The sequence below is a fragment of the Pan paniscus genome, chromosome 11, assembly GCF_029289425.2.
Source record: "Pan paniscus chromosome 11, NHGRI_mPanPan1-v2.0_pri, whole genome shotgun sequence".
NCBI lineage: Eukaryota > Metazoa > Chordata > Mammalia > Primates > Hominidae > Pan > Pan paniscus.
The window spans coordinates 96,969,155-96,997,013 of NC_073260.2; the positions used below are offsets into that span (position 1 = coordinate 96,969,155).

General features: G+C 35.7%; 1 protein-coding gene across 6 annotated transcripts; it reads left to right on the forward strand.

Moving 5' to 3' along the window:
- Positions 1 to 14: 14 nt before the first annotated feature.
- Positions 15 to 27,235, forward strand: C9orf72 (C9orf72-SMCR8 complex subunit). 6 transcript variants are annotated; one of them, XM_034967284.2, is made up of 11 exons: positions 15 to 182; positions 6,644 to 7,131; positions 8,215 to 8,274; positions 11,330 to 11,425; positions 12,157 to 12,221; positions 13,510 to 13,582; positions 15,210 to 15,326; positions 17,020 to 17,255; positions 23,088 to 23,145; positions 25,123 to 25,232; positions 25,360 to 27,235. In XM_034967284.2, exons 2-11 carry the CDS (start codon positions 6,688 to 6,690, stop codon positions 25,544 to 25,546), a joined length of 1,446 nt encoding a protein of 481 aa, XP_034823175.1. In that variant the 5' UTR covers positions 15 to 182; positions 6,644 to 6,687; the 3' UTR covers positions 25,547 to 27,235. The 6 variants fall into 6 exon arrangements, with proteins under 6 accessions (XP_034823175.1, XP_054948043.1, XP_034823174.1 ...); XM_055092068.2 differs by having other exon boundaries at positions 56 to 182; positions 25,364 to 27,235; XM_034967283.2 differs by lacking the exon at positions 15 to 182 and adding an exon at positions 391 to 466.
- The last annotated feature ends 624 nt before the right edge of the window (positions 27,236 to 27,859 follow it).

The window sequence follows — 27,859 nt, forward strand, 5'->3', positions numbered from 1 at the left end:
GTCATCGCACATAGAAAACAGACAGACGTAACCTACGGTGTCCCGCTAGGAAAGAGAGGTGCGTCAAACAGCGACAAGTTCCGCCCACGTAAAAGATGACGCTTGGTGCGTCAGCCGTCCCTGCTGCCCGGTTGCTTCTCTTTGGGGGCGGGGTCTAGCAAGAGCAGGTGTGGGTTTAGAAGGTGTGTGTTTTTGTTTTTCCCACCCTCTCTCCCCACTACTTGCTCTCACAGTACTCGCTGAGGGTGAACAAGAAAAGACCTGATAAAGATTAACCAGAAGAAAACAAGGAGGGAAACAACCGCAGCCCGTAGCAAACTCTGGAGCTCAGGAGTCGCGCGCTAAGGGCCGGGGCCAGGGCCGGGGCCGGGGCGTGGTCGGGGCGGGCCCGGGGGCGGGCCCGGGGCGGGGCTGCGGTTGCGGTGCCTGCGCCCGCGGCGGCGGAGGCGCAGGCGGTGGCGAGTGGGTGAGTGAGGAGGCGGCATCCTGGCGGGTGGCTGTTTGGGGTTCGGCTGCCGGGAAGAGGCGCGGGTAGAAGCGGGGGCTCTCCTCAGAGCTCGATACATTTTTACTTTCCCTCTCATTTCTCTGACCGAAGCTGGGTGTCGGGCTTTCGCCTCTAGCGACTGGTGGAATTGCCTGCATCCGGGCCCCGGGCTTCCCGGCGGCGCCGGCGGCCGCGCAGGGACAAGGGATGGGGATCTGGCCTCTTCCTTGCTTTCCCGCCCTCAGTACCCGAGCTGTCTCCTTCCCGGGGACCCGCTGGGAGCGCTGCCGCTGCGGGCTCGAGAGAAGGGAGCCTCGGGTACTGAGAGGCCTCGCCTGGGGGAAGGCCGGAGGGTGGGCGGCGCGCGGCTTCTGCGGACCAAGTCGGGGTTCGCTAGGAACCCGAGACTGTCCCTGCCGGCGAGGAGATCATGCGGGATGAGATGGGGGTGTGGAGACGCCTGCAGAATTTCAGCCCAAGCTTCTAGAGAGTGGTGATGACTTGCATATGAGGGCAGCAGTGCAAGTCGGTGTGCTCCCCATTCTGTGGGACATGACCTGGTTGCTTCACAGCTCCGAGATGACACAGACTTGCTTAAAGGAAGTGACTATTGTGACTTGGGCATCACTTGACTGATGGTAATCAGTTGTCTAAAGAAGTGCACAGATTACATGTCCGTGTCCTCATTGAGTCGATCTGGCCGCGATGAACACCACCAGGCTTTGTATTCAGAAACAGGAGGGAGGTCCTGCGAGAGTAAGTAGTTGCCTGGTTGTGGCATTTGGTAAATTCCTATTCAAACTGTTGCCATGCACCAGTTGTTCACAACAAGGGTACATAATCTGTCTGGCATTACTTCTACTTTGTACAAAGGAGAAAAAAAAAAAAGATACTGTTAAGATATGATTTTTCTCAGACTTTGGGAAACTTTTAACATAATCTGTGAATATCACAGAAACAAGACTATCATATAGGGGATATTAATAACCTGGAGTCAGAATACTTGAAATACGGTGTCATTTGACACGGGCATTGTTGTCACCACCTCTACCAAGGCCTGTCACTTTAGGAAAACCCTGAATCAGTTGGAAACTGCTACATGCTGATAGTACATCTGAAACAAAAAGGAGAGTAATTACCACATTCCAGATTGTTCACTAAGCCAGCATTTACCTGCTCCGGGAAAAAATTACAAGCAACTTATGAAGTTGATAAAACATTTTGTTTGGCTGTGTTGGCACTCCAAAATTTGCTTTCAGAGAAACAAAGTAAACCAAGGAGGACTTCTGTTTTTCAAGTCTGCCCTCGGGTTCTATTCTACGTTAATTAGGTAGTTCCCAGGAGGACTAGGTTAGCCTACCTATTGTCTGAGAAACTTGGAACTGTGAGAAATGGCCAGATAGTGATATGAACTTCACCTCCCAGTCTTTCCTGATGTTGAAGATTGAGAAAGTGTTGTGAACTCTCTGGTACTGTAAACAGTTCACTGTCCTTGAAGTGGTCCTGGGCAGCTCCTGTTGTGGAAAGTGGACGGTTTAGGATCCTGCTTCTCTTTGGGCTGGGAGAAAATAAACAGCATGGTTACAAGTGTTGAGAGCCAGGTTGGAGAAGGTGGCTTACACCTGTAATGCCAGAGCTTTGGGAGGCGGAGGCAAGAGGATCACTTGAAGCCAGGAGTTCAAGCTCAACCTGGGCAACGTAGACCCTGTCTCTACAAAAAATAAAAAACTTAGCCTGGCGTGGTGATGTGCACCTGTAGTCCTAGCTACTTGGGAGGCTGAGGCAGGAGGGTCGTTTGAGCCCAAAAGTTTGAAGTTACACCGGAGCTATGATCTTGCCAGTGCATTCCAGCCTGGATGACAAAACGAGACCCTGTCTCTAAAAAACAAGAAGTGAGGGCTTTATGATTGTAGAATTTTCATTACAATAGCAGTGGACCAACCACCTTTCTAAATACCAATCAGGTTGATTTTTTAACAGACGTTTAAAGAAAAAGCAAAACCTCAAACTTAGCACTCTACTAACAGTTTTAGCAGATGTTAATTAATGTAATCATGTCTGCATATATGGGATTATTTCCAGAAAGTGTATTGGGAAACCTCTCATGAACCCTGTGAGCAAGCCACCGTCTCACTCAATTTGAATCTTGGCTTCCCTCAAAAGACTGGCTAATGTTTGGTAACTCTCTGGAGTAGACAGCACTACATGTACGTAAGATAGGTACATAAACAACTATTGGTTTTGAGCTGATTTTTTTCAGCTGCATTTGCATGTATGGATTTTTCTCACCAAAGACGATGACTTCAAGTATTAGTAAAATAATTTTACAGCTCTCCTAATTATACTTCTCTGTGACATTTCATTTCCCAGGCTATTTCTTTTGGTAGGATTTAAAACTAAGCAATTCAGTATGATCTTTGTCCTTCATTTTCTTTCTTATTCTTTTTGTTTGTTTGTTTTTTCTTGAGGCAGAGTCTCTGTCGCCCAGGCTGGAGTGCAGTGGCGCCATCTCAGCTCATTGCAACCTCTGCCCCCCCGGGTTCAAGAGATTATCCTGCCTCAGCCTCCCGAGTAGCTGGGATTACAGGTGTCCGCCACCACACCTGGCTAATTTTTTGTATTTTTAGTAGAGGTGGGGTTTCACCATGTTGGCCAGGCTGGTCTTGAGCTCCTGACCTCAGGTGATCCACCTGCCTTGGCCTACCAAAGAGCTGGGATAACAGGCGTGACCCACCATGCCCGGCCCATTTTTTTTTCTTATTCTGTTAGGAGTGAGAGTGTAACTAGCAGTATAATAGTTCAATTTTCACAACGTGGTAAAAAAGTTTCCCTATAATTCAATCAGATTTTGCTCCAGGGCTCAGTTCTATTTTAGGAAATACTTTTATTTTCAGTTTAATGATGAAATATTAGAGTTGTAATATTGCCTTTATGATTATCCACCTTTTTAACCTAAAAGAATGAAAGAAAAATATGTTTACAACATAATTTTATGGTTGTATGTTAACTTAATTCATTATGTTGGCCTCCAGTTTGCTGTTGTTAGTTATGAGAGCAGTAGTGTCATTACCATTTCAATTCAGATCACATTCCTATATTTGATCATTGTAAACTGACTGCTTAAATTGTATTTAAAACAGTGGATATTTTAAAGAAGCTGTACGGCTTATATCCAGTGCTGTCTCTTAAGACTATTAAATTGATACAACATATTTAAAAGTAAATATTACTTAAATGAATTTTTGAAATTAAAAATACACGTGTTAAAACTGTCTTTGTGTTCAACCATTTCTGTACATACTTAGAGTTAACTGTTTTGCCAGGCTCTGTATGCCTACTCATAATATGATAAAAGCACTCATCTAATGCTCTGTAAATAGAAGTCAGTGCTTTCCATCAGACTGAACTCTCTTGACAAGATGTGGATGAAATTCTTTAAGTAAAATTGTTTACTTTGTCATACATTTACAGATGAAATGTTAGCTCCCAAAGCAATCATATGGCAAAGAGAGGTATATCATAGTTTGGCTGTTAGCTGCTTTGTATTGCTATTATTATAAATAGACTTCACAGTTTTAGACTTGCTTAGGTGAAATTGCAATTCTTTTTACTTTCAGTCTTAGATAACAAGTCTTCAATTATAGTACAATCATACATTGCTTAGGAATGCATCATTAGGCGATTTTGTCATTATGCAAACATCATAGAGTGTACTTACACAAACCTAGATAGTATAGCCTTTATGTACCTAGGCCATATGGTATAGTCTATTGCTCCTAGGCCACAAACCTGTACAGTTGTTACTGTACTGAATACTATAGATAGTTGTAACACAGTGGTAAATATTTATCTAAATATATGCAAACATAGAAAAGGTACAGTAAAAGTATGGTATAAAAGATAATGGTATACCTGTGTAGGCCGCTTACCACGAATGGAGCTTGCAGGACTAGAAGTTGCTCTGGGTGAGTCAGTGAGTGAGTGGTGAATTAATGTGAAGGCCTAGAACATTACTGTACACCACTGTAGACTTTATAAACACAGTACGCTGAAGCTACACCAAATTTATCTTAAGTTTTTCTTCAATAAAAAATTATAACTTTTTAACTTTGTAAGCTTTTTAATTTTTAACTTTTAAAATACTTAGCTTGAAACACAAATACATTGTATAGCTATACAAAAATATTTTTTCTTTGTATCCTTATTCTAGAAGCTTTTTTCTATTTTTAATTTTTTTTTTTACTTGTTAGTCGTTTTTGTTAAAAACTAAAACACACACTTTCACCTAGGCATAGACAGGATTAGGATCATCAGTATCACTCCCACCTCACCGCCTTCCACGTCCACATCTTGTCCCACTGGAAGGTTTTTAGGGGCAATAACACACATGTAGCTGTCACCTCCTATGATAACAGTGCTTTCTGTTGAATACCTCCTGAAGGACTTGCCTGAGGCTGTTTTACATTTAACTTAAAAAAAAAAAAGTAGAAGGAGTACACTCTAAAATAACAATAAAAGGCATAGTATAGTGAATACATAAACCAGCAACGTAGTAGTTTATTATCAAGTGTTGTACACTGTAATAATTGTATGTGCTATACTTTAAATAACTTGCAAAATAGTACTAAGACCTTATGATGGTTACAGTGTCACTAAGGCAATAGCATATTTTCAGGTCCATTGTAATCTAATGGGACCACCATCATGTATGCAGTCTACCATTGACTGAAACGTTACATGGCACATAACTGTATTTGCAAGAATGATTTGTTTTACATTAATATCACATAGGATGTACCTTTTTAGAGTGATATGTTTATGTGGATTAAGATGTACAAGTTGAGCAAGGGGACCAAGAGCCCTGGGTTCTGTCTTGGATGTGAGCGTTTATGTTCTTCTCATCATGTCTGTTTTCTCATTAAATTCAAAGGCTTGAACAGGCCCTATTTAGCCCTTCTGTTTTCTACGTGTTCTAAATAACTAAAGCTTTTAAATTCTAGCCATTTAGTGTAGAACTCTCTTTGCAGTGATAAAATGCTGTGTTGGTTTCTTGGCTAGCATATTAAATATATTTATCTTTGTCTTGATATTTCAATGTCGTTTTAAACATCAGGATCGGGCTTCAGTATTCTCATAACCAGAGTTCACTGAGGATACAGGACTGTTTGCCCATTTTTTGTTATGGCTCCAGACTTGTGGTATTTCCATGTCTTTTTTTTTTTTTTTTTTGACCTTTTAGCGGCTTTAAAGTATTTCTGTTGTTAGGTGTTGTATTACTTTTCTAAGATTACTGTAACAAAGCACCACAAACTGAGTGGCTTTAAACAACAGCAATTTATTCTCTCACAATTCTAGAAGCTAGAAGTCTGAAATCAAAGTGTTGACAGGGGCATGATCTTCAAGAAAGAAGACTCTTTCCTTGCCTCTTCCTGGCTTCTGGTGGTTACCAGCAATCCTGAGTGTTCCTTTCTTGCCTTGTAGTTTCAACAATCCAGTATCTGCCTTTTGTCTTCACATGGCTGTCTACCGTTTGTCTCTGTGTCTCCAAATCTCTCTCCTTATAAACACAGCAGTTATTGGATTAGGCCCCACTCTAATCCAGTATGACCCCATTTTAGCATGATTACACTTATTTCTAGATAAGGTCACATTCACATACACCAAGGGTTAGGAATTGAACATATCTTTTTGGGGGACACAATTCAACCCACAAGTGTCAGTCTCTAGCTGAGCCTTTCCCTTCCTGTTTTTCTCCTTTTTAGTTGCTATGGGTTAGGGGCCAAATCTCCAGTCATACTAGAATTGCACATGGACTGGATATTTGGGAATACTGCGGGTCTAGTCTGTGAGCTTTAGTATGTAACATTTAATATCAGTGTAAAGAAGCCCTTTTTTTAGTTCATTATTTCTTTGAATTTCTAAATGTATGCCCTGAATATAAGTAACAAGTTACTATGTCTTGTAAAATGATCATATCAACAAGCATTTAATGTGCACCTACTGTGCTAGTTGAATGTCTTTATCCTGATAGGAGATAACAGGATTCCACATCTTTGACTTAAGAGGACAAACCAAATATGTCTAAATCATTTGGGGTTTTGATGGATATCTTTAAATTGCTGAACCTAATCATTGGTTTCATATGTCATTGTTTAGATATCTCCAGAGCATTTGGATAATGTGACAGTTGGAATGCAGTGATGTCGACTCTTTGCCCACCGCCATCTCCAGCTGTTGCCAAGACAGAGATTGCTTTAAGTGGCGAATCACCTTTATTAGCAGCTACTTTTGCTTACTGGGACAATATTCTTGGTCCTAGAGTAAGGCACATTTGGGCTCCAAAGACAGAACAGGTACTTCTCAGTGATGGAGAAATAACTTTTCTTGCCAACCACACTCTAAATGGAGAAATCCTTCGAAATGCAGAGAGCGGTGCTATAGATGTAAAGTTTTTTGTCTTATCTGAAAAGGGAGTGATTATTGTTTCATTAATCTTTGATGGAAACTGGAATGGGGATCGCAGCACATATGGACTATCAATTATACTTCCACAGACAGAACTTAGTTTCTACCTCCCACTTCATAGAGTGTGTGTTGATAGATTAACACATATAATCCGGAAAGGAAGAATATGGATGCATAAGGTAAGTGATTTTTCAGCTTATTAATCATGTTAACCTATCTGTTGAAAGCTTATTTTCTGATACATATAAATCTTATTTTTTTAATTATATGCAGTGAACATCAAACAATAGATGTTATTTATTTTGCATTTACCCTATTAGATACAAATACATCTGATCTGATACCTGTCATCTTCATATTAACTGTGGAAGGTACGAAATGGTAGCTCCACATTATAGATGAAAAGCTAAAGCTTAGACAAATAAAGAAACTTTTAGATCCTGGATTCTTCTTGGGAGCCTTTGACTCTAATACCTTTTGTTTCCCTTTCATTGCACAATTCTGTCTTTCGCTTACTACTATGTGTAAGTATAACAGTTCAAAGTAATAGTTTCATAAGCTGTTGGTCATGTAGCCTTTGGTCTCTTTAACCTCTTTGCCAAGTTCCCAGGTTCATAAAATGAGGAGGTTGAATGGAATGGTTCCCAAGAGAATTCCTTTTAATCTTACAGAAATTATTGTTTTCCCCTAAATCCTGTAGTTGAATATATAATGGTATTTACTTTTCAGTATAGTTTTGATGTATCTGAAGAACACATTGAATTCTCCTTCCTGTGTTCCAGTTTGATACTAACCTGAAAGTCCATTAAGCATTACCAGTTTTAAAAGGCTTTTGCCCAATAGTAAGGAAAAATAATATCTTTTAAAAGAATAATTTTTTACTATGTTTGCAGGCTTACTTCCTTTTTTCTCACATTATGAAACTCTTAAAATCAGGAGAATCTTTTAAACAACATCATAATGTTTAATTTGAAAAGTGCAAGTCATTCTTTTCCTTTTTGAAACTATGCAGATGTTAACATTGACTGTTTTCTGTGAAGTTATCTTTTTTTCACTGCAGAATAAAGGTTGTTTTATTTTGTATTGTTTATGAGAACATGCATTTGTTGGGTTAATTTCCTACCCCTGCCCCCATTTTTTCCCTAAAGTAGAAAGTATTTTTCTTGTGAACTAAATTACTACACAAGAACATGTCTATTGAAAAATAAGCAAGTATCAAAATGTTGTGGGTTGTTTTTTTAAATAAATTTTCTCTTGCTCAGGAAAGACAAGAAAATGTCCAGAAGATTATCTTAGAAGGCACAGAGAGAATGGAAGATCAGGTATATGCAAATTGCATACTGTCAAATGTTTTTCTCACGGCATGTATCTGTATAAGGTTGATGGCTACATTTGTCAAGGCCTTGGAGACATACAGAATAAGCCTTTAATGGAGCTTTTATGGAGGTGTACAGAATAAACTGGAGGAAGATTTCCATATCTTAAACCCGAAGAGTTAAATCAGTAAACAAAGGAAAATAGTAATTGCATCTACAAATTAATATTTGCTCCCTTTTTTTTTTCTGTTTGCCCAGAATAAATTTTGGATAACTTGTTCATAGTAAAAATAAAAAAAATTGTCTCTGATATGTTCTTTAAGGTACTACTTCTCGAACCTTTCCCTAGAAGTAGCTGTAACAGAAGGAGAGCATATGTACCCCTAAGGTATCTGTCTGGGGTGTAGGCCCAGGTCCACACAATATTTCTTTCAAGTCTTACGTTGTGTCGTTAAGACTCATGCAATTTACATTTTATTCCATAACTATTTTAATATTAAAATTTGTCAGTGATATTTCTTACCCTCTCCTCTAGGAAAATGTGCCATGTTTATCCCTTGGCTTTGAATGCCCCTCAGGAACAGACACTAGAGTTTGAGAAGCATGGTTACAAGGGTGTGGCTTCCCCTGCGGAAACTAAGTACAGACTATTTCAGTGTAAAGCAGAGAAGTTCTTTTGAAGGAGAATCTCCAGTGAAGAAAGAGTTCTTCACTTTTACTTCCATTTCCTCTTGTGGGTGACCCTCAATGCTCCTTGTAAAACTCCAATATTTTAAACATGGCTGTTTTGCCTTTCTTTGCTTCTTTTTAGCATGAGTGAGACAGATGATACTTTAAAAAAGTAATTAAAAAAAAAACAACTTGTGAAAATACATGGCCATAATACAGAACCCAATACAATGATCTCCTTTACCAAATTGTTATGTTTGTACTTTTGTAGATAGCTTTCCAATTCAGAGACAGTTATTCTGTGTAAAGGTCTGACTTAACAAGAAAAGATTTCCCTTTACCCAAAGAATCCCAGTCCTTATTTGCTGGTCAATAAGCAGGGTCCCCAGGAATGGGGTAACTTTCAGCACCCTCTAACCCACTAGTTATTAGTAGACTAATTAAGTAGACTTATCGCAAGTTGAGGAAACTTAGAACCAACTAAAATTCTGCTTTTACTGGGATTTTGTTTTTTCAAACCAGAAACCTTTACTTAAGTTGACTACTATTAATGAATTTTGGTCTCTCTTTTAAGTGCTCTTCTTAAAAATGTTATCCTACTGCTGAGAAGTTCAAGTTTGAGAAGTACAAGGAGGAATAGAAACTTGAGAGATTTTCTTTTAGAGCCTCTTCTGTATTTAGCCCTGTAGAATTTTTTTTTTTTTGGTGGTGTTGAGCTTCAGTGAGGCTATTCATTCACTTATACTGATAATGTCTGAGATACTGTGAATGAAATACTATGTATGCTTAAACCTAAGAGGAAATATTTTCCCAAAATTATTCTTCCCGAAAAGGAGGAGTTGCCTTTTGATTGAGTTCTTGCAAATCTCACAACGACTTAATTTTGAACAATACTGTTTGGGGATGATGCATTAGTTTGAAACAACTTCAGTTGTAGCTGTCATCTGATAAAATTGCTTCACAGGGAAGGAAATTTAACACGGATCTAGTCATTATTCTTGTTAGATTGAATGTGTGAATTGTAATTGTAAACAGGCATGATAATTATTACTTTAAAAACTAAAAACAGTGAATAGTTAGTTGTGGAGGTTACTAAAGGATGATTTTTTTTTTAATAAAACTTTCAGCATTATGCAAATGGGCATATGGCTTAGGATAAAACTTCCAGAAGTAGCGTCACATTTAAATTCTCAAGCAGCTTAATAATATGGGTCTCTGAAAAACTGGTTAAGGTTACTCCAAAAATGGCCCTGGGTCTGACAAAGATTCTGACTTAAAGATGCTTATGAAGACTTTGAGTAAAATCATTTCATAAAATAAGTGAGGAAAAACAACTAGTATTAAATTCATCTTAAATAATGTATGGTTTAAAAAATATGTTTAGCTAAAAATTCATAGACATTTGACAATTTCATTTATATCTCAAAAAATTTACTTAACCAAGTTGGTCACAAAACTGATGAGACTGGTGGTGGTAGTGAATAAATGAGGGACCACCCATATTTGAGACACTTTACATTTGTGATGTGTTATACTGAATTTTCAGTTTGATTCTATAAATACAAATTTCAAAATTACAATTTCAAGATGTAATAAGTAGTAATATTATCTTGAAATAGCTCTAAAGGGAATTTTTCTGTTTTATTGATTCTTAAAATATATGTGCTGATTTTGATTTGCATTTGGGTAGATTATACTTTTATGAGTATGGAGGTTAGGTATTGGTTCAAGTTTTCCTTACCTATTTGGTAAGGATTTCAAAGTCTTTTTGTGCTTGGTTTTCCTCATTTTTAAATATGAAATATATTGATGACCTTTAATTGACAAATTTTTTTATCTCAAATTTTAAAGGAGATCTTTTCTAAAAGAGGCATGATGACTTAATCATTGCATGTAACAGTAAACGATAAACCAATGATTCCATACTCTCTAAAGAATAAAAGTGAGCTTTAGGGCCGGGCATGGTCAGAAATTTGACACCAGCCTGGCCAACATGGCGAAACCCCGTCTCTACTAAAAATACAAAAATCAGCCGGGCATGGTGGCGGCACCTATAGTCCCAGCTACTTGGGAGGATGAGGCAGGAGAGTCACTTGAACCCGGGAGGAGAGGTTGCAGTGAGCTGAGATCACGCCATTGCACTCCAGCCTGGGCAACGAAAGCAAAACTACATCTCAAAAAAAAAAAAAAAAAGAAAAGAAAGAATAAAAGTGAGCTTTGGATTGCATATAAATCCTTTAGACACGTAGTAGACTTGTTTGATACTGTGTTTGAACAAATTACGAAGTATTTTCATCAAAGAATGTTATTGTTTGATGTTATTTTATTTTTTATTGCCCAGCTTCTGTCATATTATGTGATTTTCTTCACTTCATGTCACTTTATTGTGCAGGGTCAGAGTATTATTCCAATGCTTACTGGAGAAGTGATTCCTGTAATGGAACTGCTTTCATCTATGAAATCACACAGTGTTCCTGAAGAAATAGATGTAAGTTTAAATGAGAGCAATTATACGCTTTATCAGTTTTTTGGGGTTATAGTATTATTATGTATATTATTAATATTCTAATTTTAATACTAACCACTTTGTCATACATACTATGCACATACAGTATTGGCCACTTTAGCAAATAAGCACACACAGAATCCTGGATTTTATGGCAAAACAGAGGCATTTTTGATCAGTGATGACAAAATTAAATTCATTCTGTCTGTTTCATTACTTTTATAATTCCTAAAAGTGGGAGGATCCCAGCTCTTATAGGAGCAATTAATATTTAATGTAGTGCCTTTTGAAACAAAACTGTGTGCCAAAGCAGTAACCATTAATGGAAGTTTACTTGTAGTCACAAATTTAGTTTCCTTAATCATTTGTTGAGGACGTTTTGAATCACACACTATGAGTGTTAAGAGATACCTTTAGGAAACTATTCTTGTTGTTTTCTGATTTTGTCATTTAGGTTAGTCTCCTGATTCTGACAGCTCAGAAGAGGAAGTTGTGCTTGTAAAAACTGTTTAACCTGCTTGACCAGCTTTCACATTTGTTCTTCTGAAGTTTATGGTAGTGCACAGAGATTGTTTTATGGGGAGTCTTGATTCTCGGAAATGAAGGCAGTGTGTTATATTGAATCCAGACTTCAGAAAACTTGTATATTAAAAGTGTTATTTCAACACTATGTTACAGCCAGACTAATTTTTTTATTTTTTGATGCATTTTAGATAGCTGATACAGTACTCAATGATGATGATATTGGTGACAGTTGTCATGAAGGCTTTCTTCTCAAGTAAGAATTTTTCTTTTCATAAAAGCTGGATGAAGCAGATACACATCTTATGCTCACCTATGACAAGATTTGGAAGAAAGAAAATAACAGACTGTCTACTTAGATTGTTCTAGGGACAACATTACGTATTTGAACTGTTGCTTAAATTTGTGTTATTTTTCACTCATTATATTTCATAATATATTTGGTGTTATTCCATTTGCTATTTAAAAAACCGAGTTTCCATCCCAGACAAGAAATCACGGCCCCTTGCTTGATTCTGGTTTCTTGTTTTACTTCTCATTAAAGCTAACAGAATCCTTTCAAATTAAGTTGTACTGTAGATGAACTCAAGTTATTTAGGCGTAGAACAAAATTATTCATATTTATACTGATCTTTTTCCATCCAGCAGTGGAGTTTAGTACTTAAGAGTTTGTGCCCTTAAACCAGACTCCCTGGATTAATGCTGTGTACCCGTGGGCAAGGTACCTGAATTCTCTATACACCTATTTCCTCATCTGTAAAATGGCAATAATAGTAATAGTACCTAATGTATAGGGTTGTTATAAGCATTGAGTAAGATAAATAATATAAAGCACTTAGAACAGTGCCTGGAACATAAAAACACTTAATAATAGCTAATAGCTAACATTTCCTATTTACATTTCTTCTAGAAATAGCCAATATTTGTTGAGTGCCTACATGTTAGTTCCTTTACTAGTTGCTTTACATGTATTATCTTATATTCTGTTTTAAAGTTTCTTCACAGTTACAGATTTTCATGAAATTTTACTTTTAAAAAAAGAGAAGTAAAAGGATAAAGTATTCACTTTTATGTTCACAGTCTTTTCCTTTAGGCTCATGATGGAGTATCAGAGGCATGAGTGTGTTTAACCTAAGAGCCTTAATGGCTTGAATCAGATGCACTTTAGTCCTGTATCTGTTCAGTGTCAGCCTTTCATACATCATTTTCAATCCCATTTGACTTTAAGTAAGTCACTTAATCTCTCTACATGTCAATTTCTTCAGCTATAAAATGATGGTATTTCAATAAATAAATACATTAATTAAATGATATTATACTGACTAATTGGGCTGTTTTAAGGCTCAATAAGAAAATTTCTGTGAAAGGTCTTTAGAAAATGTAGGTTCCTATACAAATAAAAGATAACATTGTGCGTATAGCTTCGGTGTTTTTCATGTAAAGCTATTCTGAGTTATTTGAAGAGCTCACTTACTTTTTTTTGTTTTTAGTTTGTTAAATTGTTTTATAGGCAATGTTTTTAATCTGTTTTCTTTAACTTACAGTGCCATCAGCTCACACTTGCAAACCTGTGGCTGTTCCGTTGTAGTAGGTAGCAGTGCAGAGAAAGTAAATAAGGTAGTTTATTTTATAATCTAGCAAATGATTTGACTCTTTAAGATTGATGATATATCATGGATTGTCATTTAAATGGTAGGTTGCAATTAAAATGCTCTAGTAGTATAAGGAGGCAATGTAATCTCATCAAATTGCTAAGACACCTTGTGGCAACAGTGAGTTTGAAATAAACTGAATAGGAATCATTTATCAGTTTCTTTTGATAGCTCGTAAATACCAGTGTCAGTTGTGTATAAATGGTTTTGAGAATATATTAAAATCAGATATTTAAAAAAAATTACTCTTCTATTTCCCAGTGTTATCTTTAACAAATCTGAAGGTAGTCATGTACTTTTGGTAGTAGTTCCAAAGAAATGTTATTTGTTTATTCATCTTGATTTCATTGTCTTGGCTTTCCTTCTAAATCTGTCCCTTCTAGGGAGCTATTGGGATTAAGTGGTCATTGATGATTATACTTTATTCAGTAATGTTTCTGACGCTTTCCTTCAGTGCTACTTGAGTTAATTAAGGATTAATGAACAGTTACATTTCCAAGCATTAGCTAATAAACTAAAGGATTTTGCACTTTTCTTCACTGACCATTAGTTAGAAAGAGTTCAGAGATAAGTATGTGTATCTTTCAATTTCAGCAAACCTAATTTTTTAAAAAAAGTTTTACATAGGAAATATGTTGGAAATGATACTTTACAAAGATATTCATAATTTTTTTTTTGTAATCAGCTACTTTGTATATTCACATGAGCCTTAATTTATATTTCTCATATAACCATTTATGAGAGCTTAGTATACCTCTGTCATTATATTGCATCTACGGACTAGCGACCTTATTCCTTCTGTTACCTCAAACAGGTGGCTTTCCATCTGTGATCTCCAAAGCCTTAGGTTGCACAGAGGGACTGCCGAGCTGCTTTATGAAGGGAGAAAGGCTCCATAGTTGGAGTTGTTTTTTTGTTTTTTTTTTTTTTTGAACATTTTTCCCATCCTCCATCCTCTTGAGGGAGAATAGCTTACCTTTTATCTTGTTTTAATTTGAGAAAGAAGTTGCCACCACTCTAGGTTGAAAACTACTCCTTTAACATAATAACTGTGGATATGGTTTGAATTTCAAGATAGTTACATGCCTTTTTATTTTTCCTAATAGAGCTGTAGGTCAAATATTATTAGAATCAGATTTCTAAACCCCACCCAATGACCTGCTTATTTTAAATCAAATTCAATAATTAATTCTCTTCTTATTGGAGGATCTGGACATTCTTTGATATTTCTTACAACGAATTTCATGTGTAGACCCACTAAACAGAAGCTATAAAAGTTCCATGGTCAAATAAGTCTGAGAAAGTCTGCATATGATATAATTCACCTGAAGAGTCACAGTATGTAGCCAAATGTTAAAGGTTTTGAGATGCCATACAGTAAATTTACCAAGCATTTTCTAAATTTATTTGACCACAGAATCCCTATTTTAAGCAACAACTGTTACATCCCATGGATTCCAGGTGACTAAAGAATACTTATTTCTTAGGATATGTTTTATTGATAATAACAGTTAAAATTTCAGATATCTTTCATAAGCAAATCAGTGGTCTTTTTACTTCATATTTTAATTCTAAAATATTTTCTTTTATAGATAGTCAGAACATTATGCCTTTTTCTGACTCCAGCAGAGAGAAAATGCTCCAGGTTATGTGAAGCAGAATCATCATTTAAATATGAGTCAGGGCTCTTTGTACAAGGCCTGCTAAAGGTATAGTTTCTAGTTATCACAAGTGAAACCACTTTTCTAAAATCATTTTTGAGACTCTTTATAGACAAATCTTAAATATTAGCATTTAATGTATCTCATATTGACATGCCCAGAGACTGACTTCCTTTACACAGTTCTGCACATAGACTATATGTCTTATGGATTTGTAGTTAGTATCATCAGTGAAACACCATAGAATACCCTTTGTGTTCCAGGTGGGTCCCTGTTCCTACATGTCTAGCCTCAGGACTTTTTTTTTTTAACACATGCTTAAATCAGGTTGCACATCTAAAATAAGATCATTTCTTTTTAACTAAATAGATTTGAATTTTATTGAAAAAACTTTTTAAACATCTTTAAGAAGCGTATAGGATTTAAGCAATTCCTATGTATGTGTACTAAAATATATATATTTCTATATATAATATATATTAGAAAAAAATTGTATTTTTCTTTTATTTGAGTCTACTGTCAAGGAGCAAAACAGAGAAATGTAAATTAGCAATTATTTATAATACTTAAAGGGAAGAAAGTTGTTCACCTTGTTGAATCTATTATTGTTATTTCAATTATAGTCCCAAGACGTGAAGAAATAGCTTTCCTAATGGTTATGTGATTGTCTCATAGTGACTACTTTCTTGAGGATGTAGCCACAGCAAAATGAAATAAAAAAATTTAAAAATTGTTGCAAATACAAGTTATATTAGGCTTTTGTGCATTTTCAATAATGTGCTGCTATGAACTCGGAATGATAGTATTTAAATATAGAAACTAGTTAAAGGAAACATAGTTTCTATTTGAGTTATACATATCTGTAAATTAGAACTTCTCCTGTTAAAGGCATAATAAAGTGCTTAATACTTTTGTTTCCTCAGCACCCTCTCATTTAATTATATAATTTTAGTTCTGAAAGGGACCTATACCAGATGCCTAGAGGAAATTTCAAAACCATGATCTAATGAAAAAATATTTAATAGTTCTCCATGCAAATACAAATCATATAGTTTTCCAGAAAATACCTTTGACATTATACAAAGATGATTATCACAGCATTATAATAGTAAAAAAATGGAAATAGCCTCTTTCTTCTGTTCTGTTCATAGCACAGTGCCTCATACGCAGTAGGTTATTATTACATGGTAACTGGCTACCCCAACTGATTAGGAAAGAAGTAAATTTGTTTTATAAAAATACATACTCATTGAGATGCATAGAATAATTAAGAAATTAAAAGACACTTGTAATTTTCAATCCAGTGAATACCCACTGTTAATATTTGGTATATCTCTTTCTAGTCTTTTTTTCCCTTTTGCATGTATTTTCTTTAAGACTCCCACCCCCACTGGATCATCTCTGCATGTTCTAATCTGCTTTTTTCACAGCAGATTCTAAGCCTCTTTGAATACCAACACAAACTTCAACAACTTCATCTATAGATGCCAAATAATAAATTCATTTTTATTTACTTAACCACTTCCTTTGGATGCTTAGGTCATTCTGATGTTTTGCTATTGAATCCAATGCTATACTGAACACTTCTGTCACTAAAACTTTGCACACACTCATGAATAGCTTCTTAGGATAAATTTTTAGAGATGGATTTGCTAAATCAGAGACCATTTTTTAAAATTAAAAAACAATTATTCATATCGTTTGGCATGTAAGACAGTAAATTTTCCTTTTATTTTGACAGGATTCAACTGGAAGCTTTGTGCTGCCTTTCCGGCAAGTCATGTATGCTCCATATCCCACCACACACATAGATGTGGATGTCAATACTGTGAAGCAGATGCCACCCTGTCATGAACATATTTATAATCAGCGTAGATACATGAGATCCGAGCTGACAGCCTTCTGGAGAGCCACTTCAGAAGAAGACATGGCTCAGGATACGATCATCTACACTGACGAAAGCTTTACTCCTGATTTGTACGTAATGCTCTGCCTGCTGGTACTGTAGTCAAGCAATATGAAATTGTGTCTTTTACGAATAAAAACAAAACAGAAGTTGCATTTAAAAAGAAAGAAATATTACCAGCAGAATTATGCTTGAAGAAACATTTAATCCAGCATTTTTTTCTTAAATGTTCTTTTTCCATACAATTGTGTTTACCCTAAAATAGGTAAGATTAACCCTTAAAGTAAATATTTAACTATTTGCTTAATAAACATATATTGAGCTCCTAGGCACTGTTCTAGGTACTGGGCTTAATAGTGGCCAACCAGACAGCCCCAGCCCCTACATTGTGTATAGTCTATTATATAACAGTTATTGAATGGACATATTAACAAAACCAAAGAAGTAATTCTAAGTCTTTTTTTTCTTGACATATGAATATAAAATACAGCAAAACTGTTAAAATATATTAATGGAACATTCTTTTACTTTGCATTTTATATTGTTATTCACTTATTTTTTTTAAAAAAAAAGCCTGATCAGTAAATTCAAAAGGAAAAGTAATGATAATTAATTGTTGAGCATGGACCCAACTTGAAAAAAAAAATGATGATGATAAATCTGTAATCCTAAAACCCTAAGTAAACACTTAAAAGATGTTCTGAAATCAGGAAAAGAATTATAGTATACTTTTGTGGTTCTCTTTTATCAGTTGAGAAAAGGCACAGTAGCTCATGCCTATAACAACAGAGCTTTGGGAGTCCAAGGCAGGCGGATCGCTTGAGGCCAGGAGTTCCAGACCAGCCTGGGCAACATAGTGAAACCCCATCTCTACCAAAAATAAAAAAGAATTATTGGAATGTGTTTCTGTGTGCCTGTAATCCTAGCTATTCAGAAAGCTGAGGCAGGAGGATCTTTTGAGCCCAGGAGTTTGAGGTTACAGGGAGTTATGATGTGCCAGTGTACTCCAGCCTGGGGAACACCGAGACTCTGTCTTATTTAAAAAAAAAAAAGTGCTTGCAATAATGCCTGGCACATAGAAGGTAACAGTAAGTGTTAACTGTAATAACCCAGGTCTAAGTGTGTAAGGCAATAGAAAAATTGGGGCAAATAAGCCTGACCTGTGTATCTACAGAATCAGTTTGAGCTTAGGTAACAGACATGTGGAGCACCAGTAACTACACACTAAGTGTTAACCAAAAGCATAGAATAGGAATATCTTGTTCAAGGGACCCCCAGCCTTATACATCTCAAGGTGCAGAAAGATGACTTAATGTAGGACCCATTTTTTCCTAGTTCTCCAGAGTTTTTATTGGTTCTTGAGAAAGTAGTAGGGGAATGTTTTAGAAAATGAATTGGTCAAACTGAAATTACATGTCAGTAAGTTTTTATATATTGGTAAATTTTAGTAGACATGTAGAAGTTTTCTAATTAATCTGTGCCTTGAAACATTTTCTTTTTTCCTAAAGTGCTTAGTATTTTTTCCGTTTTTTGATTGGTTACTTGGGAGCTTTTTTGAGGAAATTTAGTGAACTGCAGAATGGGTTTGCAACCATTTGGTATTTTTGTTTTGTTTTTTAGAGGACGTATGTGTATTTTAACATTTCTTAATCATTTTTAGCCAGCTATGTTTGTTTTGCTGATTTGACAAACTACAGTTAGACAGCTATTCTCATTTTGCTGATCATGACAAAATAATATCCTGAATTTTTAAATTTTGCATCCAGCTCTAAATTTTCTAAACATAAAATTGTCCAAAAAATAGTATTTTCAGCCACTAGATTGTGTGTTGTTAAGTCTATTGTCACAGAGTCATTTTACTTTTAAGTATATGTTTTTACATGTTAATTATGTTTGTTATTTTTAATTTTAACTTTTTAAAATAATTCCAGTCACTGCCAATACATGAAAAATTGGTCACTGGAATTTTTTTTTTGACTTTTATTTTAGGTTCATGTGTACATGTGCAGGTGTGTTATACAGGTAAATTGCGTGTCATGAGGGTTTGGTGTACAGGTGATTTCATTACCCAGGTAATAAGCATAGTACCCAATAGGTCGTTTTTTGATCCTCACCCTTCTCCCACCCTCAAGTAGGCCCTGGTGTTGCTGTTTCCTTCTTTGTGTCCATGTATACTCAGTGTTTAGCTCCCACTTAGAAGTGAGAACATGCGGTAGTTGGTTTTCTGTTCCTGGATTAGTTCACTTAGGATAATGACCTCTAGCTCCATCTGGTTTTTATGGCTGCATAGTATTCCATGGTGTATATGTATCACATTTTCTTTATCCAGTCTACCATTGATAGGCATTTAGGTTGATTCCCTGTCTTTGTTATCATGAATAGTGCTGTGATGAACATACACATGCATGTATCTTTATGGTAGAACAATTTGTATTCCTTTAGGTACATATAGAATAATGGGGTTGCTAGGGTGAATGGTAGTTCTATTTTCAGTTATTTGAGAAATCTTCAAACTGCTTTTCACAATAGCTAAACTAATTTACAGTCCCACCAGCAGTGTATAAGTGTTCCCTTTTCTCCACAACCTTGCCAACATCTGTGATTTTTTGACTTTTTAATAATAGCCATTCCTAGAGAATTGATTTGCAATTCTCTAATTATTAGTGATATTAAGCATTTTTTCATATGCTTTTTAGCTGTGTGTATATATTCTTCTAAAAAATTTTCATGTCCTTTGCCCAGTTTGTAGTGGGGTGGGTTGTTTTTTGCTTGTTAATTAGTTTAAGTTCCTTCCAGATTCTGCATATCCCTTTGTTGGATACATGGTTTGCAGATATTTTTCTCCCATTGTGTAGGTTGTCTTTTACTCTGTTGATAGTTTCTTTTGCCATGCAGGAGCTCGTTAGGTCCCATTTGTGTTTGTTTTTGTTGCAGTTGCTTTTGGCGTCTTCATCATAAAATCTGTGCCAGGGCCTATGTCCAGAATGGTATTTCCTAGGTTGTCTTCCAGGGTTTTTACAATTTTAGATTTTACGTTTATGTCTTTAATCCATCTTGAGTTGATTTTTGTATATGGCACAAGGAAGGGGTCCAGTTTCACTCCAATTCCTATGGCTAGCAATTATCCCAGCACCATTTATTGAATACGGAGTCCTTTCCCCATTGCTTGTTTTTTGTCAACTTTGTTGAAGATCAGATGGTTATAAGTGTGTGGCTTTATTTCTTGGCTCTCTGTTCTCCATTGGTCTATGTGTCTGTTTTTATACCAGTACCCTGCTGTTCAGGTTCCTGTAGCCTTTTAGTATAAAATCGGCTAATGTGATGCCTCCAGCTTTGTTCTTTTTGCTTAGGATTGCTTTGGCTATTTGGGCTCCTTTTTGGGTCCATATTAATTTTAAAATAGTTTTTTCTGGTTTTGTGGAGGATGTCATTGGTAGTTTATAGGAATAGCATTGAATCTGTAGATTGCTTTGGGCAGTATGGCCATTTTAACAATATTAATTCTTCCTATCTATGAATATGGAATGTTTTTCCATGTGTTTGTGTCATCTCTTTATACCTGATGTATAAAGAAAAGCTGGTATTATTCCTACTCAGTCTGTTCCAAAAAATTGAGGAGGAGGAACTCTTCCCTAATGAGGCCAGCATCATTCTGATACCAAACCTGGCAGAGACACAACAGAAAAAAGAAAACTTCAGGCCAATATCCTTGATGAATATAGATGCAAAAATCCTCAACAAAATACTAGCAAACCAAATCCAGCAGCACATCAAAAAGCTGATCTACTTTGATCAAGTAGGCTTTATCCCTGGGATGCAAGGTTGGTTCAACATACACAAATCAATAAGTGTGATTCATCACATAAACAGAGCTAAAAACAAAAACCACAAGATTATCTCAATAGGTAGAGAAAAGGTTGTCAATAAAATTTAACATCCTTCATGTTAAAAACCTTCAGTAGGTCAGGTGTAGTGACTCACACCTGTAATCCCAGCACTTTGGGAGGCCAAGGCGGGCATATCTCTTAAGCCCAGGAGTTCAAGACGAGCCTAGGCAGCATGGTGAAACCCCATCTCTACAAAAAAAAAAAAAAAAATTAGCTTGGTATGGTGACATGCACCTATAGTCCCAGCTATTCAGGAGGTTGAGGTGGGAGGATTGTTTGAGCCCGGGAGGCAGAGGTTGCAGCAAGCTGAGATCATGCCACCGCACTTCAGCCTGGGCAACGGAGTGAGACCCTGTCTCAAAAAGAAAAATCACAAACAATCCTAAACAAACTAGGCATTGAAGGAACATGCCTCAAAAAAATAAGAACCATCTATGACAGACCCATAGCCAATATCTTACCAAATGGGAAAAAGCTGGAAGTATTCTCCTTGAGAACCGTAACAAGACAAGGATGTCCACTCTCACCACTCCTTTTCAGCATAGTTCTGGAAGTCCTAGCCAGAGCAATCAGGAAAGAGAAAGAAAGAAAGACATTCAGATAGGAAGAGAAGAAGTCAAACTATTTCTGTTTGCAGGCAGTATAATTCTGTACCTAGAAAATCTCATAGTCTCTGCCCAGAAACTCCTAAATCTGTTAAAAATTTCAGCAAAGTTTTGGCATTCTCTATACTCCAACACCTTCCAAAGTGAGAGCAAAATCAAGAACACAGTCCCATTCACAATAGCCGCAAAACGAATAAAATACCTAGGAATCCAGCTAACCAGGGAGGTGAAAGATCTCTATGAGAATTACAAAACACTGCTGAAAGAAATGAGATGACACAAACAAATTGGAAATGTTCTTTTTTAACACCTTGCTTTATCTAACTCACTTATGACGAAGATACTCATTCAGTGGAACAGGTATAATAAGGCCACTCGACTTAAATATAAGCCTTATTCTCTTTCCAGAGCCCAAGAAGGGGCACTATCAGTGCCCAGTCAATAATGACGAAATGCTGATATTTTTCCCCTTTACGGTTTCTTTCTTCTGTAGTGTGGTACACTCGTTTCTTAAGATAAGGAAACTTGAACTACCTTCCTGTTTGCTTCTGCACATACCCATTCTCTTTTTTTGCCACTCTGGTCAGGTATAGGATGATCCCTACCACTTTCAGTTAAAAACTCCTCTTCTTACTAAATGTTTTCTTACCCTCTGGCCTGAGTAGAACCTAGGGAAAATGGAAGAGAAAAGATGAAAGGGAGGTGGGGCCTGGGAAGGGAATAAATAGTCCTGTTTGTTTGTGTGTTTGCTTTAGCACCTACTATATCCTAGGTGCTGTGTTAGGCACACATGATTTTAAGTGGCCATTATATTACTACTTCTCACTCTGGTCGTTGCCAAGGTAGGTAGTACTTTCTTGGATAGTTGGTTCATGTTACTTACAGATGGTGGGCTTCTTGAGGCAAACCCAGTGGATAATCATTGGAGTGTGTTCGCTAATCTCACTCAAATTTTTCTTCACATTTTTTGGTTTGTTTTGGTTTTTGGTGGTGGTGGCTTATTTTTGTTGCTGGTTTGTTTTTTGTTTTGTTTTTGAGATGGCAAGAATTGGTAGTTTTATTTATTAATTGCCTAAGGGTCTCTACTTTTTTTAAAAGATGAGAGTAGTAAAATAGATTGATAGATACATACATACCTTTACTGGGGACTGCTTATATTCTTTAGAGAAAAAATTACATATTAGCCTGACAAACACCAGTAAAATGTAAATATATCCTTGAGTAAATAAATGAATGTATATTTTGTGTCTCCAAATATATACATCTATATTCTTACAAATGTGTTTATATGTAATATCAATTTATAAGAACTTAAAATGTTGGCTCAAGTGAGGGATTGTGGAAGGTAGCATTATATAGCCATTTCAACATTTGAACTTTTTTCTTTTCTTCATTTTCTTCTTTTCTTCAGGAATATTTTTCAAGATGTCTTACACAGAGACACTCTAGTGAAAGCCTTCCTGGATCAGGTAAATGTTGAACTTGAGATTGTCAGAGTGAATGATATGACATGTTTTCTTTTTTAATATATCCTACAATGCCTGTTGTATATATTTATATTCCCCTGGATCATGCCCCAGAGTTCTGCTCAGCAATTGCAGTTAAGTTAGTTACACTACAGTTCTCAGAAGAGTCTGTGAGGGGATGTCAAGTGCATCATTACGTTGGTTGCCTCTTGTCCTAGATTTATGCTTCAGGAATTCAGACCTTTGTTTACAATATAATAAATATTATTGCTATCTTTTAAAGATATAATAATAAGATATAAAGTTGACCACAACTACTGTTTTTTGAAACATAGAATTCGTGGTTTACATGTATCAAAGTGAAATCTGACTTAGCTTTTACAGATATAATATATACATATATATATATCCTGCAATGCTTGTACTATATATGTAGTACAAGTATATATATATGTTTGTATGTGTGTATATATATAGTACGAGTGTATATACATATTACCAGCATTGTAGGATATATATATGTTTATATATTAAAAAAAAGTTATAAACTTAAAACCCTATTATGTTATGTAGAGTATATGTTATATATGATATGTAAAATATATAACATATACTCTATGATAGAGTGTAATATATTTTTTATATATATTTTAACATTTATAAAATGATAGAATTAAGAATTGAGTCCTAATCTGTTTTATTAGGTGCTTTTTGTAGTGTCTGGTCTTTCTAAAGTGTCTAAATGATTTTTCCTTTTGACTTATTAATGGGGAAGAGCCTGTATATTAACAATTAAGAGTGCAGCATTCCATACGTCAAACAACAAACATTTTAATTCAAGCATTAACCTATAACAAGTAAGTTTTTTTTTTTTTTTGAGAAAGGGAGGTTGTTTATTTGCCTGAAATGACTCAAAAATATTTTTGAAACAGTGTACTTATTTAAATAACATCTTTATTGTTTCATTCTTTTAAAAAATATCTACTTAATTACACAGTTGAAGGAAATCGTAGATTATATGGAACTTATTTCTTAATATATTACCGTTTTGTTATAATAACATTCTGGGGATCAGGCCAGGAAACTGTGTCATAGATAAAGCTTTGAAATAATGAGATCCTTATGTTTACTAGAAATTTTGGATTGAGATCTGTGAGGTCTGTGACATATTGCGAAGTTCAAGGAAAATTCGTAGGCCTGGAATTTCATGCTTCTCAAGCTGACATAAAATCCCTCCCACTCTCCACCTCATCATATGCACACATTCTACTCCTACCCACCCACTCCACCCCCTGCAAAAGTACAGGTATATGAATGTCTCAAAACCATAGGCTCATCTTCTAGGAGCTTCAATGTTATTTGAAGATTTGGGCAGAAAAAATTAATACGAAATAACTTATGTATGAGTTTTAATAGTGAAGTAAACATGGATGTATTCTGAAGTAGAATGCAAAATTTGAATGCATTTTTAAAGATAAATTAGAAAACTTCTAAAAACTGTCAGATTGTCTGGGCATGGTGGCTTATGCCTGTAATCCCAGCACTTTGGGAGTCCGAGGTGGGTGGATCACAAGGTCAGGAGATCGAGACCATCCTGCCAACATGGTGAAACCCCGTCTCTACTAAGTATACAAAAATTAGCTGGGCACGGCAGTGTGTGCCTGTAATCCCAGCTACTTGGGAGGCTGAGGCAGGAGAATCGCTTGAACCCAGGAGGTGGAGGTTGCAGTGAGTCAAGATCGCGCCACTGCACTTTAGCCTGGTGACAGAGCTAGACTCCGTCTCAAAAAAATATATATATCAGATTGTTCCTACACCTAGTGCTTCTATACCACACTCCTGTTAGGGGGCATCAGTGGAAATGGTTAAGGAGATGTTTAGTGTGTATTGTCTACCAAGCACTGTCAACACTGTCATAGAAACTGCTGTACGAGTAGAATGTGAGCAAATTATGTGTTGAAATGGTTCCTCTCCCTGCAGGTCTTTCAGCTGAAACCTGGCTTATCTCTCAGAAGTACTTTCCTTGCACAGTTTCTACTTGTCCTTCACAGAAAAGCCTTGACGCTAATAAAATATATAGAAGACGATACGTGAGTAAAACTCCTACACGGAAGAAAAACCTTTGTACATTGTTTTTTTGTTTTGTTTCCTTTGTACATTTTCTATATCATAATTTTTGCGCTTCTTTTTTTTTTTTTTTTTTTTCATTATTTTTAGGCAGAAGGGAAAAAAGCCCTTTAAATCTCTTCGGAACCTGAAGATAGACCTTGATTTAACAGCAGAGGGCGATCTTAACATAATAATGGCTCTGGCTGAGAAAATTAAACCAGGCCTACACTCTTTTATCTTTGGAAGACCTTTCTACACTAGTGTGCAAGAACGAGATGTTCTAATGACTTTTTAAATGTGTAACTTAATAAGCCTATTCCATCACAATCATGATCGCTGGTAAAGTAGCTCAGTGGTGTGGGGAAACGTTCCCCTGGATCATACTCCAGAGTTCTGCTCTCAGCAATTGCAGTTAAGTAAGTTACACTACAGTTCTCACAAGAGCCTGTGAGGGGATGTCAGGTGCATCATTACATTGGATGTCTCTTTTCCTAGATTTATGCTTTTGGGATACAGACCTATGTTTACAATATAATAAATATTATTGCTATCTTTTAAAGATATAATAATAGGATGTAAACTTGACCACAACTACTGTTTTTTGAAATACATGATTCATGGTTTACATGTGTCAAGGTGAAATCTGAGTTGGCTTTTACAGATAGTTGACTTTCTATCTTTTGGCATTCTTTGGTGTGTAGAATTACTGTAATACTTCTGCAATCAACTGAAAACTAGAGCCTTTAAATGATTTCAATTCCACAGAAAGAAAGTGAGCTTGAACATAGGATGAGCTTTAGAAAGAAAATTGATCAAGCAGATGTTTAATTGGAATTGATTATTAGATCCTACTTTGTGGATTTAGTCCCTGGGATTCAGTCTGTAGAAATGTCTAATAGTTCTCTATAGTCCTTGTTCCTGGTGAACCACAGTTAGGGTGTTTTGTTTGTTTTATTGTTCTTGCTATTGTTGATATTCTATGTAGTTGAGCTCTGTAAAAGGAAATTGTATTTTATGTTTTAGTAGTTGTTGCCAACTTTTTAAATTAATTTTCATTATTTTTGAGCCAAATTGAAATGCGCACCTCCTGTGCCTTTTTTCTCCTTGGAAAATCTAATTACTTGGAACAAGTTCAGATTTCACTGGTCAGTCATTTTCATCTTGTTTTCTTCTTGCCAAGTCTTACCATGTACCTGCTTTGGCAGTCATTGCAATTCTGAGATTATAAAATGCATTAGAGAATATACTAACTAATAAGATCTTTTTTTCAGAAACAGAAAATAGTTCCTTGAGTACTTCCTTCTTGCATTTCTGCCTATGTTTTTGAAGTTGTTGCTGTTTGCCTGCAATAGGCTGTAAGGAATAGCAGGAGAAATTTTACCGAAGTGCTGTTTTTCTAGGTGCTACTTTGGCAGAGCTAAGTTGTCTTTTGTTTTCTTAATGCGTTTGGACCATTTTGCTGGCTATAAAATAACTGATTAATATAATTCTAACACAATATTGACATTGTAGTTACACAAACACAAATAAATATTTTATTTAAAATTCTGGAAGTAACATAAAAGGGAAAATATATTTATAAGAAAGGGATAAAGGTAATAGAGCCCTTCTGCCCCCCACCACCAAATTTACACAACAAAATGACATGTTCGAATGTGAAAGGTCATAATAGCTTTCCCATCATGAATCAGAAAGATGTGGACAGCTTGATGTTTTAGACAACCACTGAACTAGATGACTGTTGTACTGTAGCTCAGTCATTTAAAAAATATATAAATACTACCTTGTAGTGTCCCATACTATGTTTTTTACATGGTAGATTCTTATTTAAGTGCTAACTGGTTGTTTTCTTTGGCTGGTTTATTGTACTGTTATACAGAATGTAAGTTGTACAGTGAAATAAGTTATTAAAGCATGTGTGAACATTGTTATATATCTTTTCTCCTAAATGGAGAATTTTGAATAAAATATATTTGAAATTTTGCCTCTTTCAGTTGTTCATTCAGAAAAAAATGCTATGATATTTGAAGACTGATCAGCTTCTGTTCAGCTGACAGTCATGCTGGATCTAAACTTTTTTTAAAATTAATTTTGTCTTTTCAAAGAAAAAATATTTAAAGACCCTTTATAATATAATCTTATGTTAAAAAAAAAACTTTCTGCTTAACTCTCTGGATTTCATTTTGATTTTTCAAATTATATATTAATATTTCAAATGTAAAATACTATTTAGATAAATTGTTTTTAAAGATTCCTATTATTATAATATTAATATAACCTAAACTGAAGTTATTCATCCCAGGTATCTAATACATGTATCCAAAGTAAAAATCCAAGGAATCTGAACACTTTCATCTGCAAAGCTAGGAATAGGTTTCACATTTTCACTCCAAGAAAAAATTTTTTTTTGAAAATAGAATAGTTGGGGTGAGAGGTTTCTTTAAAAGAAGACTAATTGATCATATTACTATGATTCTCAAAGAAGAAACCAAAACTTCATATAATACTATAAAGTAAATATAAAATAGTTCCTTCTATAGTATATTTCTGTAATGCTACAGTTTAAACAGATCACTCTTATATAATACTATTTTGATTTTGTTGTAGA

Coding starts and splice junctions, on each gene's coding strand:
- C9orf72 (XM_034967284.2), top strand. CDS start 6,688: ATGTCGACTCTTTGCCCACCGCCATCTCCAGCTGTTGCCAAGACAGAG. Junction 8,275..11,329: donor CAGAGAGAATGGAAGATCAG/GTATATGCAAAT, acceptor TTTATTGTGCAG/GGTCAGAGTATTATTCCAAT. Junction 15,327..17,019: donor TTGTACAAGGCCTGCTAAAG/GTATAGTTTCTA, acceptor TTATTTTGACAG/GATTCAACTGGAAGCTTTGT.